The sequence below is a fragment of the Periophthalmus magnuspinnatus genome, chromosome 10 (genome assembly GCF_009829125.3).
Source record: "Periophthalmus magnuspinnatus isolate fPerMag1 chromosome 10, fPerMag1.2.pri, whole genome shotgun sequence".
In the NCBI taxonomy this organism is placed as follows: domain Eukaryota; kingdom Metazoa; phylum Chordata; class Actinopteri; order Gobiiformes; family Gobiidae; genus Periophthalmus; species Periophthalmus magnuspinnatus.
Window position 1 is genome coordinate 34215554 of NC_047135.1, and position 15651 is coordinate 34231204.

General features: G+C 40.2%; 3 protein-coding genes across 3 annotated transcripts; 1 reads left to right on the forward strand and 2 right to left on the reverse strand.

Annotated features, from left to right (window-relative positions):
- Nucleotides 1-1215: 1215 nt before the first annotated feature.
- Nucleotides 1216-3918, forward strand: mxd3 (MAX dimerization protein 3). Its single transcript, XM_033973768.2, has 6 exons — nucleotides 1216-1424; nucleotides 1980-2085; nucleotides 2197-2226; nucleotides 2311-2425; nucleotides 2508-2670; nucleotides 2907-3918. The coding sequence occupies exons 1-6, from the start codon at nucleotides 1355-1357 to the stop codon at nucleotides 3020-3022; spliced, it is 600 nt and encodes a 199-aa protein (XP_033829659.2). The 5' UTR covers nucleotides 1216-1354; the 3' UTR covers nucleotides 3023-3918.
- An 86-nt stretch (nucleotides 3919-4004) lies between these two features.
- Nucleotides 4005-8350, reverse strand: prelid1a (PRELI domain containing 1a). The gene is made up of 6 exons (XM_033974341.2): nucleotides 8073-8350; nucleotides 7323-7439; nucleotides 6468-6693; nucleotides 6276-6389; nucleotides 5053-5131; nucleotides 4005-4973 (listed from the first exon to the last, which is right to left on the reverse strand). The coding sequence occupies exons 2-6, from the start codon at nucleotides 7412-7414 to the stop codon at nucleotides 4852-4854; spliced, it is 633 nt and encodes a 210-aa protein (XP_033830232.1). The 5' UTR covers nucleotides 7415-7439; nucleotides 8073-8350; the 3' UTR covers nucleotides 4005-4851.
- On the reverse strand, nucleotides 8319-12509 carry npy7r (neuropeptide Y receptor Y7). Its single transcript, XM_033974290.2, has 2 exons — nucleotides 12436-12509; nucleotides 8319-10159 (listed from the first exon to the last, which is right to left on the reverse strand). Exon 2 carries the CDS (start codon nucleotides 10123-10125, stop codon nucleotides 9016-9018), a length of 1110 nt encoding a protein of 369 aa, XP_033830181.1. The 5' UTR covers nucleotides 10126-10159; nucleotides 12436-12509; the 3' UTR covers nucleotides 8319-9015.
- Nucleotides 12510-15651: the final 3142 nt, after the last annotated feature.

A 15651-nucleotide genomic window follows, 5' to 3' on the forward strand; every position in this document is an offset into this window, starting at 1 on the left:
TAAACAGTTAAAAAAATGGATCAGTTGAAGAAAATATTATTCCGAGCACTTTTCCCGCACATTATTGTAAGTTTAAGTGTGTGTGGGAGGCGCGCGGAGAGGGCGGGGCCTTACGCACACGAGACGCCTTCAGGGACAACTGAGGAAATCACAGGACTTCAACCTAATGCGAAACGTAAACATTTGCTTTTTGGTGTTTTCGAAAAAGATAGTGTCGAAAAAATAAATAAATGTTTTAAACCTAATCCTATCCAAATATTATATCCATTGTTGTAAATTTTCTAGGCAGAAACTCAAACTTGTTGTATTTCAATCGCTTTTATCCTCATACAGATTTTTTTAAATTATTGCACAAACCTAAACCCCTTGAAAAAAATAAAATAAAATAAATAAATAAATCCATGTGCCGTATTTAAAATATAAAATGTAATATTGTATTTATTTATGTATTTTGTGTATATTTGTTTAATACATATTGTCTCTGAATGTGAATATTAACCTTGTGCAGTGTTATTGTTTATATCATTGTATATTTGATTAAAAAATAAAAAAGAGTAAGAGTAAATCACTGTTCAATGGCTGGACATGGAAGTCTGCAAGTCTAGAAGTAGTCTGGACTACTCCTGGACACATGAGGGATCACACTGACTTTTTGTTATTGTAACCTGATTTGACTTAATTTGCGTCATTTGTATTTTGTATATCATTTTATCAACAATTCATATTATTTATTATATTATGTTTGAATACATTACATTTACTTTCCTCATAATAATATTAATTGTTAATAAAATATACTACTACTACTAATAATAATAATAATAATAATCATAATAATAATCATAATAATAAGGTTACATTATAAATACAAACAAAAAACAAAGCAACACTTTTCTGACAAAACTAACATGCAAAATCTGCCACTGTTGTTTTTGTAAGTAGATTATATAAAAATAAATTGTCTGAAGTTCAAGAGACTAGTGTGGGATGATAAAGTTTTATTTTTTATAGTATTTATCACTTTTAGATGCACAGTGTTTGTTCAGCGGCTGCAGAACATTAGTCTGGTGCAAAGCATATTTTTATGATTAGTAAAAAATAATGACAAATCAACTACAAACAACAGCTGCAGTATAGTTTTAGCAAAAAGATGAATGAAAAACACAAACACTGAAATGATAAGAAACTGTTGTTTGTGATGCACGTGAACGCATCGTGAGTGTTGGGGTTCTGAGAGAGAGACACACAGAGACACAGAGACAGAGAGAAAGAGGGAGAGAGAGCTACTTAATCCTCCTGACACAACAGAGGAGTGTTGATCAAGCTGCTTCTGGCTTTATTCTTTCAGATAAACATGGAGGGAGCCGTGTGTAACATCCAGGTGCTGCTCAGAGCTGCAGAGTTTCTGGAGAGGAGAGAGAGAGGTGAGTGTTTGTGCAAATGTCCGACTATAGCAGAGGAAGTTGTTATTCTTATGCAACAAAATGCACAATGAAAGACGTGTAATAGACGTGTTATTTAGACACAGTTCGCCCCGTGGAGTCAGATGCACGTCTCTGCACATAAACATCTCATTTGCAGGGTTTTATTCTGGCTCCTCGGGGTTTGACTCAGTGACCTACATTTGGGCCGCATCTTTGTGCGCAAAGGCGCCAATCTCACTGTGTTTGAAAACCAGGAGAGACTGAGCGAGCGCACAGCCTCCAAACTGCACCTCAGCGCGTTTATTCAGTGCGCACAGCTTTGTCTCCTTCACATTTCACTCTCCGGACGAAGGAAACATTTTAAATTCAAACTGGACTGTTTTGAAATGGCGCCAACACAAACACTCAGCTGATCTGTGCTGTTAGTGACGTGTTTCTCACTGCTGGACGTCAGATCTATAAAGTGTGAAATAAAAGTCATTCTTCTCTGCTCTGCACTTATTCTGCATTGACTGTTTAACTGTTTAAATCTTATTGTTGCTTGTTTTCATGCAGAGGCAGAACATGGATATGCCTCTGTGCTGCCTGTCAGCTCAGCTCTGTCTGATAAGAGGAGCAAACACAAGAGCAAAAAGATATCAGCTCCTGGAGGTGGAAATAGGTGTGTTTATTACATATTTGTTAACTTGACCATGGCAGGAGGATGCAGCCTTAAAGTTTCATTGAAAGCATGAGTTTTATCTGTATTAACAGTGTTTTATTATTTCCACAGGTCTGTTCACAATGAGCTGGAGAAGAACAGGTATTAATTATTGTTTAGTTTTCTGGTTGGAAATGTAAGAGAAGGCTTGTAAAACAAAAACATGTTTTCCTTTTCCTTTTGTAGACGGGCTCAGCTAAGATATTTCTTAGAGCAGCTCAAAAAGCAAGTTCCCTTGTCCACTGACTCGATGAGGAACACGACCCTGAACCTGCTGAGACGGGCACAGCTCCATATAAAGGTGAACTTCACTCCACAGCAGAACAATGTCCACGTGTCCTGTGCACTGTCTTTATTTGTGTCCATCTGTGGTACTTTTATAGAAGTTGCAGGAGCAGGACGAGCGTGCGGAGCAGCTAAAAGGCCGTCTGCGCTGGGAGCAGAGGGAACTCAGGATTCGACTGGAGCAGCTTCAGAGAACTGAGAGAATGAGGAACAACAGTCAGGGCTCAACTATGTCGTCTGAGAGGTCAGACTCCGACAGAGGTATGTTCTACTTGAGCACTTCACATTTTGTGTTAGGTTTCGTTTTGTGTCTACGGGTGTGTCTGTAGGTTCTATTTTGAGGACTTTAACTATTCGAGATCGATATCTTGTTTTGAATTGGTAATTGCTTTGGCAACGGTGCAAATGTTTCATCCGTCTGAAGCCCATGGATGTACAGTTCACGTTTATATTTTTAAATGTTTATGTAAATATCTTGTTTTCTTTGTGCGTTGCAGAGGATGTGGAGGTGGACGTGGAGAGTATCGTGTTTGATTGTGTGGACTCTGAGCTGCACATAACACACACAGATGCAGACCACTGTTACTCCAGCTTGGACAAGGCCTGGCTATGACCGAAGGCGACGCGCTTCTACACGGTACCTCATTTTTTATGTTGGAGGCGAAGTTGAAAACATTCCAAAAAAAAAAACCATCTGATGTGTTACTGTACAATCGCTTGCTAATATTGACAGAGGCATTACATCGAACACTCCTGTCTTTTACACTTTTGTGATTACAAGCTAAATATTGTTGGTTATGAATGAGCTGTGTCTATTTGCACTGAAAAGCAGTTAAGATTCATCGGGTTTGTGTGGACGCCACTTTACCGCCAACAGGACCACGACTTTGCATTAACCTGCCACAAAGTGTTTCAGACCTAAGTCAACTCAGTAAGGGCTTATTTAACTTATTCTTTTCTATATTATACATTCTGCCTTAAATCAAATTAGGTGTAGTACTTTGTATAGCTTAAGCAGTAAATCCATACTTCAGTCTCGTGTAGCATGCACTTAAACTCTATTTTTGTAATATTGTTTCATTATGTAAGTTCTGACATGTATCTTCTCTTGCACAAATCACACATATGCACTTGTCTCACTCTGGGTTTAGGACAGATCAACTTAAAAACAGCAAAGGTCACGTTTGCATTTTTCTGAATGACCAAATATGGATGGTTAGGTGTGATTGACAACTGTTCCATGTGTTTACTTTAAAGCTAATCTGATCAATTATGCATGTAACCGTTTTATATCAGCAGCACTTGTAAAGATTATGCAGTAGGTCATGTGCTGTGTTATTCATTGCATTGTATTTAATTTCATAAAGGCAGTTTGCCTTTTAACTTGTTATGCAAAATGCCTTATTTACCATGTGTATGTATGCCTTCATTTGTCTCTTCACCCAGTAATATTATGTAGCAACTTTTGTACTGGTGTAAGCTTTTTATGAGTAAATATTTTCTATATTTATGGGCTGTGTTCACCTTTTATTTACCTTCTGATTCCATTGTGTGTTGTGACTTTTGACTTGATTATTTAAAAGACAACACATTTTATCAACAAAAATGTTTTATTGATTAGCCGATACATTTTGTGAATCTCAAAATCAAAGTTAGGCGTATAAAATAGGGCATCGATTTATACCCATCAGAATCGTTCTTCTGAAGTGCAGTCGACACTGGACCCTTTGTTCCATCAACAAAACAAAGTCTCAAGTTTATTACTCACCTTATAAAACACTTCAGTTATTTGTACTTTTATGATCTGACATTATCATGCTGTACTGCAGAGCTGCAACTCATAATTTTGAATCAAGCAATAAATCTGACATATTAAGTTCTTAGATCATGAAACTGAAGGAGAATCGTTTAATGACTCAGATCAAGCTGAAGTGTTACACTTAGACAATATTGGTTTTCATCAAAAAAATAAATATACATTTCCTGTGTCATTGTTATGCATCTGTCATGAAAATCATCTCGAGGCACACTTTGAATCAGTCTGTGTCCAGATAATGATTATTCAGTTATTACGTTTGAGGACAATTAATCAATGGATTTATATAAATCAAACTTTAAGCCTCAGTGTACTGCAGCTGTGGGTCAAAATCTAGGATGAGTGAATTTGACGGGCACAACAGAGGCAAAGGTTTGAGGAACAGTTGATGCCAGCGGCTTTAATTACATTATGGGACTGACAGTCGCCTTCAGCTGCTGCACAGCAAGATCCTCATCACTAAAATACTGAGATGGTTTCAGTGAATTGGCCGTTTACAGCTCAGAGACCTTTATTTCAGAGGCTTTTGTACAGCAGTCTGCTTGAGACAGGACAAATGTGTCTTCAATTATAAAGACGGATTAGAGCAAATCTGCCAGCACCGCCTCCTTCAGTCATCCTGGAGCTCAAACGTATTGTTTCTTCTGAGCGTGTGAGGCCAGTCCTTTGGCCTTTTCTTTAGCTGCCAGGGCCGTCTCCCTCGCTCTCTCTGTCGCGGTTGCTGCCAAAGTTCTTGAGGGCGTTTCACCTGCACAGGTAAAATCATTTGCATGAAAAAAAGATGCAAGTTCAATCTGTCAAAATTCAGAAGCTAAATCTTTACTGACCTTGCATTTTGGCCAGCACATAATCAAAACCTTTCATTGTTTTTGTAACACTGGTTTTGAATCTTGCCAGCCCAAATTCCTGAAATTTAAAACACACATTTTAGTAAAAATATACTGTTGACTGTTTAAATTTACTTTAAAAGAGACAATTCTGTAAATGTATTAAATGTATGATTCACTGACATTAAGGCGAGACACTGTAGGTCAGACGTGCCCAAACTGTGGCCCGGGGGCCCAATGCGGCCCTCAGACCAATTTTTCTCGGCCCATATTATCTTATACAGTACTTTTTACTGGACATTTCTGAAAATCTATTTTAACAAGCCCATATCAAATATTTAATGTGTCCCATTGAGGACGTGAGCGTGAATAAAGGTCTAGTGGATGAGTCTAACTTGTAAAAAACATGTAGATTTGAAGTATTCACTGTATTCTCGATCAGTCTATGGCCCTCAATCGGCCCTCGGCTTTGTCTGTGTTTTTATATGTGGCCCTTAATGAGAAAAGTTTGGACACCCTCGCTGTAGGTGAATAGAAAAAATATATTACACTTAGAGGTATCAGTTCTGTCGTTCTGAAGTTTACTTATATAAATGAAACAGAAAATGTAATACAAATGGTTCATACTGTAATGTTTTCATATAAAAAATAAACCATTTAAAGTAAAATGGCCAAAACAAAATGGTTGGAGCCAGGTTTAAATTTCTTGCTTTTTCATTTTGCTTCATTTTGCTTATTTCACGATCTCAATTCATAATTACATAAACTAGATATTTAGCCTTAACATCAAACTGCACCTCATTTTTTAGAGTTAAAACTTCAACAAATCGGGCTTGGAATTAGAAATCGACAAATCCTTCTGTACGAGCCGTCAAAATCTTGTTGAATACATGACTGGACAGTTTGGCGTTTGTAGGTGAGACTTTATGAGCTGATCTTTATGTCTCTATGGGAGAAATCAACCTTTCATGTTGCAATGTCCCACTCTATGGCTGCATGCTGATTAAATGAAATAATAAATCATCTTTGTTTTGTTGTTTCCACATGAACACTCAAACGGTAAGAGAGAAAACTGACAAAAAACTGAAAAAAGCATTAATAAAATAGATTTGCCTGTAGTGTCTCCCCTCGTTGCTGTTGGTCTCATACAGCAGACAGCGCTCGCTATTCTATGGACGCTTTAAACACAGAATTGATGTGTCGATTCACTTCACTTTACCCACCTGAATAGCTCTCGAGAGACCAAAAACATTGGACGAGATCCAAGCTTCTCTCTTTATCTGCGTCCAGCTGCCATTCTCAGGGTTTATTCCATACTCGCACCGCTCTTCCACAGACTGTGCAAACACAACCAAAATAAGACAATGAAATCACCAGAACTGCTACGTACGTGCACAAGAGCAGAACGCCAGTACCATGAGGCGAGCGTGAGTGATGTTCCACGTTAGCGTCGTCATGGTCCGTTTCTGAGGGTCCACGATGGAGTCCTCTATAATATAAGCTAAACTAGACATTTTCTTGGGAAGGTACCGCTCCATCCATCGAGGTGCTCGGCTAGTTTTGGTCAGAAGACGTCTGGAAATAAGGCAGTTGGATGGAGTGACCTCTCGAAAAATAATGTCTTCAGTCAACACATGGTTACTGTGGACAAAATAAAAGAACGATTATGTCTCAAAATCACATTAATACAACATGGTGTGTGATGAAACCTGCAGGTCACAAACAGGCCCGTGTCAGTAACACACACACCTTTAGTTTCTAGTGTAAACAGTAAAGACTAGATCAAGACTACAATAATTTAATTTCTCACTTGTGATTATGTAAAGTTTAACCACAGCCTATTGTCTCAATACATTTAAGTTACAACAGGATGCAAATGAACTTATAGTTAGTCCTGTCACAATAATCGACTGATCATTTAATACTTGTCAGATGGAACAATAATATTTAAGAGTCAGTATTTATCATGGGGACTTTATTTTTCCTATTCTACGATAATTTTACTTACTTAGTTATTATGTCAGTGGAATAAATTAGCTTCAGTATCATCATTTATTGCCTAGAACTTCTTTGGAAATATATGGTACTTGAAAATGTGTTATGGTGACAGACCTAATCATCACAAGGGACACAGGGCACTGTCTGGTAACTTAAAATATAGAAATCTATATTTCACCAAAGTGCATTATGTGTATATCACAAGTAATACATAGTTTCAAGTTCAATAGTTTATGTATGTACGTAGGCTGTATAATGTGTAATGTCTTTACCTGTAAGGGTTTGGGTAGCGCTGCCAAAACGCAGTACACACTTGGTCCCAGGTGCCTTTGAGCAGATCTGCACAGCAGAAATACTTCACCATTGTTCCCTGTTTGTTTGGGCAGAGCCTGTGGAGACAGAGGCACAAACTGAACATGAAGAACATGAGGAACATGAAGAACAAACTGAACATGAAGAACAAACTGAACATGAAGAACAAACTGAACATGAAGAACAAACTGAACATGAAGAACAAACTGAACATGAAGAACATGAGGCACAAACTGAACATGAAGGACAAACTGAACATGAAGGACAAACTGAACACTGACAGGCTGATCTGGAGTTTCAGGAGGGTTTACTTCCTCATTCTGTCATGTGTCATTTTCTTAATGTCACATTTTAGAGAAACGCCACAGAAAAACAGGCCAAATCAGGTCAAGTGTGTCCAGGTCTGTACTGTGTCAGTGCCAGGGTATTTGAACAGATCCAGGGGCCAGTATCAGTGTATGTGTAAATACTGTGTATGTGTAAATACTGTGTATGTGTGTAAATACTGTGTGTATGTGTATGTTCTGTATGTATATAAAGTCCTACAGCAGGACTTCACTGACGTCTGTCACGTCCGCACTCTGTTAGCATTAGCATTAGCATATTAGCATTAGCACATTAGCTCTGAACAAACAGTGTCACTGAGCAGCTCGGCGCGTGCTGTAAACTCTGTGTAACTTTAGTCAAACTGAATCCACTGTCACATTTACCTGCTGTGCAAAGATGTCGGTCAGGAGACGAGAACTATCCGCATTTTCAACTGGTTCAGTTGAAACTTCTCCATTCATCCAGCCCCAGCAGGGCACGCACGAGACGTGACATCCGCGAGCCCGTGGGAAGGTCACGCGCCTACGTCATATCCGGTGACAGATGCAGCGCTGTTTGTGGACTGCAGGGGGCAGCAAACACTGTCAGACTGGACACCGTGGGCCCTAATGAGTGAGTGTGCGCCATCACAGTGAAGATCCCAAACACCGAGGAGTGTCTTTTATTTGACCCATGAGGCACTACATGTTTATGGCGAGACCCACAGCGACTTTACATCATCTCTAAGTATCGTGTGGTGAGTCCACTGTTTCCCAGTCAGAATACAAACAAAAATAGATAGATAGAAAGAAAACAGATAGTCTTTTATCTTCTGCAATGCAGAGACTAGATCCACCGTCACAGTTCAAAGGTTTCCTTCTTTGGACCCAAGAGCAAAAGAAAAATTCACTTCTGTGACTGGACAAAAGTTTGAGAGCGAAGAACAACAAGAACAGAACAAACAAAAAGTCTCAGATGAGGAACTTTTCTTTGAACATGTGACCATAAAGTGCAAAACAACGAAACCACATAAAGTATAAATAGAATCTTTCTAAAACATTGTCCTTGGAGGTATATGGCACAATAATTTAGACAAGACCATTTGAGCACATTAAGAGGTACACTGCAGTACGCTAAGGTCAACACATTATATCCACATTTAACAGATTTCATTATCATGAAAATGGAAGGAGCTTTACATAGAGCAAATTAGCATGCAAAGCTTTAATAAAGCCTAGCAGTAACATGGAGATTAAGAGCATTCAAGTTTCAAGGCTTAAAGAACTCTATGCAGTGGAGTGGTGTTTTCACTGCGCTCTACATTAGATTCTACAGAGAGGTTATATTTCACACAGCCGTTGGTGGGTGACCACCATTTCGACCATTCAGAGTCTGCCGTCTCGTAGACCGAGTCCTGAAAGAACCCTCTGGGTGAAATGACTCTGGCTTATCCTCACAGCGGAAGACCATGAGAAACCCATTTCTGTAGTTTTTATTCATCCAGCCGTACAGCAGAGGGTTGGTGAAAGTTGAGCACATGGCTACTATATGAAACACAGTGTATATGAGCTTGTACTCCTTGAACCTGAGCACTAGGTCCAGGTCGCTGGCCAGTTGAAAGGCATGGAAGGGCAGCCAGCAGGTAGCAAACACCACCACCACCAGCGCTAACATCTTGGTGGTCTTCCTGCGGCGGTTGATGCTGTCGTTACGTGTGGATGGGCTGATGTGATTCTTTAGCTTCACCCAGATGCAGATATAAGCATAACTGATGATCGCTAAAGGTATAATGTACTGCAGGAGGAGCATAGACAGACTATAAATGATACTGCTGGTTCCATGTGGCCACATCTCCGAGCACACAGAAATGCGGAGGTTGATGGAGAGGATTTCCTCATGACGATATTCTCTGAATATGGCTAAAGGTGCAGCCAAAACGGCCGACATGGTCCAGGTTAATGCCATGATGATGAAGCTGGAATGCCACGTCAGGCGTCTGCCCAGGTGAAACACAATGCAGCGGTACCTCTCCAGAGCTATGACCGTCAAAGTCAGGATTGACACGTGCACGCTCAGGGCCTGAGCAAAAGGAACTGTGTGACACAACAGGGCCCCAAACTTCCACTCGTCCAGCAGTGTGTAGACCAGAGTGAAGGGCAAGCAGAACGTATCCACCAGAAGGTCCGCCAGCGCCAAGTTTGCAATAAAGAAGTTGGTCACGGTTCTCATATTTTTATAACGCACAATCATGTAAATGACTAGAGCGTTTCCCAAAAGCCCCAGGAGGATGATGAGGGAATAAGCTGTGATGAGTGTGATCTGGACCCACAGGTGTTTGGTGATGTCTGTGTAGAACCCAGGAGGAAGTAAACCCACAGAGCCATTCTGCAGCATCAGGTCGTCAAAGTCAAATGTCTCCCCTTCTCCTGTGCTGTTGGACAGGTCCGGTGGACTCATTTTGACTGGAGCCCCTTAAAGGCAGCAGGGACACCTAAACAATATAAAACACATTATGTAACGAGTGCAAATGGAAGTATACACAAGGTCACACATCAAATGCAGTCTGCTGGTTGTGATGGTGAACGCACAAAGTCCAGAGAAAAGTAATGAGCTCAAGTCATTAACGTGAACGAACCACATTCCTCCGATGTACAGGAGGGAAAATTATGGCAATTGAACTGAAAAATGACTTATGTGGCTCTGCGACCGAGCCTCAGGCAGCGTCAGGCTGTGTGTCCAACACAGAGCTCATAAACTCACACACACTGACACACACACACAGAGTACACACACACACAGCTCATACATACACACTTACACACAGTACACACACCGGTCACACACACACAGCATGTAGAGCTCATAAACTGAATGATCATTTGAATAAACCAATTAGAGAATGGATGATAATTCAAACATGTGCACATGCAACACACACACACAGACACACACATAGAGCGTACATGCACATAGAGCATACACACACACACACAGAACACACACACGCACCAACACACATACACAGAGCACACACACACAGCACACACACACACACACAGAGCACACACACAAAACACATACACACCAACACACATACACAGAGTGCACACACAGAGCACACACACAGAGTGTACACACAGAGCACACACACACACACCGAACACACAGCACACACACACAGAGTACACACAGCACACACAAAGCACACACACACAGCACACACACACACACACACACAGAGTACACACAGAGTACACACAGCACACACACAGAGCACACACAAAGCACACACGCACAGAACACACATTCTCTTTCTGTGCTCTTCTTCGTGACAGGTCTGAATGAAAAGATGGATCCTGTTCAACAATTTGAACAGAATGTGCCAGGTTAAAGTGTCTCCACAGCAACTGACATTGTGCCTTTAGGAAAGAGACTGGTGGTGGTCAGAGGGGGGTCAGAGGGGGGGGGGGTCAGAGGGGGGGGGTCAGAGGGGGGGGGGGTCAGGGGGGGGGGGGTCAGAGGGGCCGATGGTGCAAATACACAGCCTCACTTCAGTCAGTCTGCCCCAGGGCAGCTGTGGCTTCAGTGGCACCAACACTAAATAGACTCCAGAGTGAATAAATATTAATAAAATCTGTGGATGAGTGAAAGGCACGAAATCCACTGCAGCATCTTCATTAAAGCCCAGGACGAGAATGATGGTCAAATCATTTAAAACAACCAGATTTAGTCAAAATATGAAACTGACATTTTACATGTGATGAAATGAGACAGTGATGAAACATTCTGGGCTGTTTAATATGGCACTTATTTCTAAATATTATCATTTTGTAAGAGGAGTGGAGTTTTCTGATGGACCTGATCTGAGATGTTTCCCTGTGGATCATTATGAGCAAAAACACATTTAGACTCTGCATCATAAAGAAACTACACATTAAACCTGAAATAATAGATGCTCAAATCTGAGGAGGAATCATGGTCATGACATAAACCCCAGAGCCCAAACCCCAAACCCCAAACCCCACAGCCCAGAGTCACGGGCTGTGACAGAGGCGTACAGACCGCAGACATGTGCGTTAAAACGCATCGATCTGCCAAAGATGCGAATCCATACAGCTCCAATAAGGACTGAGCACTGCCACAAGGACCTGCCACAGAGCCACAGAGCCACAGAGCCTCAGAGCCACAGAGCCACAGAGCCTCAGAGCCACAGAGCCACAGAGCCACAGAGCCATAGAGCCACAGAGCCTCAGAGCCGCACAGCCACAGAGCCACAGAGCCACAGAGCCTCAGAGCCGCACAGCCACAGAGCCACAGAGCCTCAGAGCCGCACAGCCACAGAGCCACAGAGCCTCAGAGCCGCACAGCCACAGAGCCACAGAGCCACAGAGCCACAGAGCCTCAGAGCCGCACAGCCACAGAGCCACAGAGCCACACAGCCACAGAGCCACAGAGCCGCACAGTTTGAATGGACCAACTCAAATGCAGATGCGCAGTTTAACCCGGAGCCGGTGCGTCGTGCGTAATATTCACCACTTAAGTTTGAAGGGTGTTTTCTCGTGGAGTTTGAAACGTGCGCATCACTGGACTGTAAATGTGCACCTGTGCCACGAGCACGACGCGCGCACCGTGCACTTGTTGGCAACGTGAAATCTTTAGGTTAAATTTAATAAACACCAACAGTTAAACCTGTGAAAATGTGCAGCGCCTCGGAGAAAAAATACAATAAAAATAAATCAAAGACTGAATCCAGAGGTTCAGACTCACCTTTGCCTCTGTGTCCTTCTGCCTGCGCGTCTTTACTCCACACTGAAACGGGGGAAAATCCCGAAGCTCCTCCCAAACTGAAACGCGGAGTGCGCATCTTGAGCAGCACTGAGCGCTCCAGACGCTGCTCCGTGGATGAGTCCAGTCTCTCACTCATTGGTTTACGCGCTGGTCCAATGAGACGATCCAATCTATAAATGATTGAAAAACTTACTCCACACATTCTGCTGGGTATAGACTCTAAACAAACAAAGAGATTTCATTTCAAAGTCATTTCAGAGCTCAGATGTTGTGCAGGACAGTGTGAGGCACAAACAGGCAGCAGCTTTGTGTGTTTCTGACAGATTCTAAACAGAACAGGGCTAAAACTGCATCCATTTGGTGAGTGTTTCTTAAAATAGATAAAAGTCCAGGGATGGTGCTTGTTATTTTTGGTTTGAACTGTAGACTTCTTGTAGGAGCAGTACAGGGCCATGTGTAAATACGACAACAAATATGTGTACTTTTGTGTGATACAGGGTTTGTGCAAAACTCTGATCTAAAGATAAGATAAAACAAGAGTCTGTACTATTAAATAAATACATGAGAGAGACACATTTCCCCTTTGAGTTTTCTTTATGCAGATTTGAAGGTCTGGGAGCAGATCTTGAAGTGTAAAACATGAGGTGTGTTGTGTTGCGTTGTCGTTTTCAGAGCTGCAGTGATTGACTTTGCGTTGGTCTTTACTCTGTATTGATCTGGACACACACTGCTCCTCAGCCTCAGTGTTTCTCCTCCGTTCAAGCTCTCATCAAATGCAGTAAACGTAGAAAATGTGTCTATTTTTGCTGCTCCTTGAGAAGACTTGTGTTTTACCTGAGCTGGGCCGGGCTCTGCGGCGTGTGGTCTAATTAGAGAAGACTGTCCAACTCCCCTCCATATGCTCAGGGATCCAACGCAGCCGATCTGATGACGAGAACCTTTAACGAAACAGCATTAAAATAGAGCTCGTTTAATCACATTACACAAACTATGCCACGTTTATCAGTGTCTCTTTGCTGCTAGATTCCTCTGCAGTGTATTCCAAACCGTTGTGTTACTTTACGAGGAGGCTGACATTTGTTATTTTGGTCCTAAACTGTTCTAATCCAGGTTTAGTTTAGGGTTTAGTTCTTGTTGAGTTGGCACACAGTAGTAAAATTGTGAAAATAACTGTAATTAAATGGCCCGTGTTGTGTTCTAATGTCGTTTCCTCGTCACAAACAGACCTGGAGTTGTGTTTTGTTCCATTCACACATGTTTAAACACACAAATCCTGCGTATTTAGGCTGAAAACGCTCTGTTCCACCTCGTGATGTCATCGTGTGGTGATACAGGAAGTGCTTTACTGTGTTTTTAATCTCCACACACCTTCATTTATAGAATTATTTTGATCATTTCAGCTCTGGAATTGCTCATTTATACTGAACAAAAGATTTAAAAAAAGGAGCTGTTGACTTGAATACTGCCACTTCATGACATCACAAGGTGGAACAGAGCGTTTTGAGCTTTGGAGATAAATGGATTAATAATAAAGTGTGACTCAAACGTGTGTGAATGAAACAAAACACAACTCCAGGTCTGTTTTTGAGGAGGTAACAGTGTTAGAACATGACTTAAATCTCACAATAATCCATTTTGTATAATACGGGGCCTTTAAGAACATTATTATGCTCTCAGTTTATTCATGACTCACTCACCTCCTTCTCGACTTGTAGGTCAGTCATAATCTTAGAGACTTTTTGTGTTTTCTGGTCATTTTCAAGCATGTTTTTCTGTATTTTAGCAAAAACAAATGACAGTATATTCTTATTTTTACTGTTGTCTGGTTCCAAATTGGTCTAAAATGGGAAACCTTGGGGCATTTCTTGTATAAAACTGGGACAGATCAATGCTTTTGGATAAATCTGCTGGGACAGGGGACACAGGGCTCAAAATTGGGACTGTCCCGGGTCAATGAGGACAATCCTACACCACAACACAGTCCAACCACAGCATCCTCCAGTTTTGTTTTGTATTGTGTGTTTTTTCACCTATTTTATTTAAGTTTTTAACTTGTTCTGTGCAGTGTCCTTGGGTGATTCGAAAGACACTTAATAAATAAATAAAAATACTAAATAAAATGTAATGTGTTATTTATTTATTTACTTACTTATTTATTTAGCTATTATTTATTCATCTATTTATTTATTTATTTATTTATTTACTTATTTATTTATTTATTTATTTATTTATTTATTTATTTATCTGTTTATTTATTTATTTACTTATTTATTTATTTATTTTAGTTATTATTTATTTATCTATTTAATTACTTATTTATTTAGTTATTATTTATTTATCTATTATTTATTTATTTATCTATTTATTTACTTATTTATTTAGTTAGTTATAATTTATTTATTTATTTGTTTATTTATTTATTTTTCTATCTATTTATTTATTTAGTTAATTGGTTAGTTAGTTATGATTTATTTATTTATTTTTCTATCTATTTATTTATTTAATTGTTTATTTGTTTGTTTATTTCAATTGTTCACCCTGCTTTACTACTATAAGGGTCATGTTTGCTAAATCACGTTGAAACTTCCCTTTGCACTTGTTTAAACTTTGATCTTCTCCGTCTGTTTCGTCCATTTCAACATTTTTTTTTTCTTTTTCTTCTGCTTCTTTTGCCAACTGTCCCACAGACTCAATGACGTCTTTTAATTCTATCACAATTAAAACCTGGATTCAAAAGGACGGTTTCGACTTTGTGAAGTCTGTAAATTGGTTTTCCTTTGGTGAACATTTGTGTGGCACGTCCAATTACGCCTGTCCCTGAATGTTCATTTAAAGTGTGGTCAGCGGATGAATCAAACTCCTCCAGGCCGGGACCTTTTTACCTTTTTACCTTTTTGACTTTTTGACTTTTTTTAATTAAATATTCTCATTACAACAGCAGAGGTAATGACATATAAACAAATAACATGTGGATTATATGTTATGAAAGGCGTAAAAAGGAGCAGGTTATACTTAATTATACCAAAATTAACACAAAAGGACTTGGGGAAACTGAATATGACATTTTCTTGGCACAGACAGATTCAAGGAGGAGCTGAAAAGTTTAAATTCATTCATAAAAAGTTTAAAGCTGCAGGTGAGTCTCTCCTTTTACAACAACAATATGGAGTTCAGCCAAAAGGAAAAGGACAAATA

Bases quoted from the DNA above. Each gene is read 5' to 3' on its own strand.
- mxd3 (XM_033973768.2), top strand. From the start codon at position 1,355: ATGGAGGGAGCCGTGTGTAACATCCAGGTGCTGCTCAGAGCTGCAGAG. The intron at 2,426-2,507 runs GTGAACTTCACT...GTACTTTTATAG, and splicing joins GGGCACAGCTCCATATAAAG to AAGTTGCAGGAGCAGGACGA. The intron at 2,671-2,906 runs GTATGTTCTACT...TGTGCGTTGCAG, and splicing joins GAGGTCAGACTCCGACAGAG to AGGATGTGGAGGTGGACGTG.
- prelid1a (XM_033974341.2), bottom strand. From the start codon at position 7,414: ATGGTGAAGTATTTCTGCTGTGCAGATCTGCTCAAAGGCACCTGGGAC. The intron at 6,694-7,322 runs GTAAAGACATTA...TTTTGTCCACAG, and splicing joins CGCTACCCAAACCCTTACAG to TAACCATGTGTTGACTGAAG. The intron at 4,974-5,052 runs GTCAGTAAAGAT...TTACCTGTGCAG, and splicing joins TGTGCTGGCCAAAATGCAAG to GTGAAACGCCCTCAAGAACT.
- npy7r (XM_033974290.2), bottom strand. From the start codon at position 10,125: ATGAGTCCACCGGACCTGTCCAACAGCACAGGAGAAGGGGAGACATTT.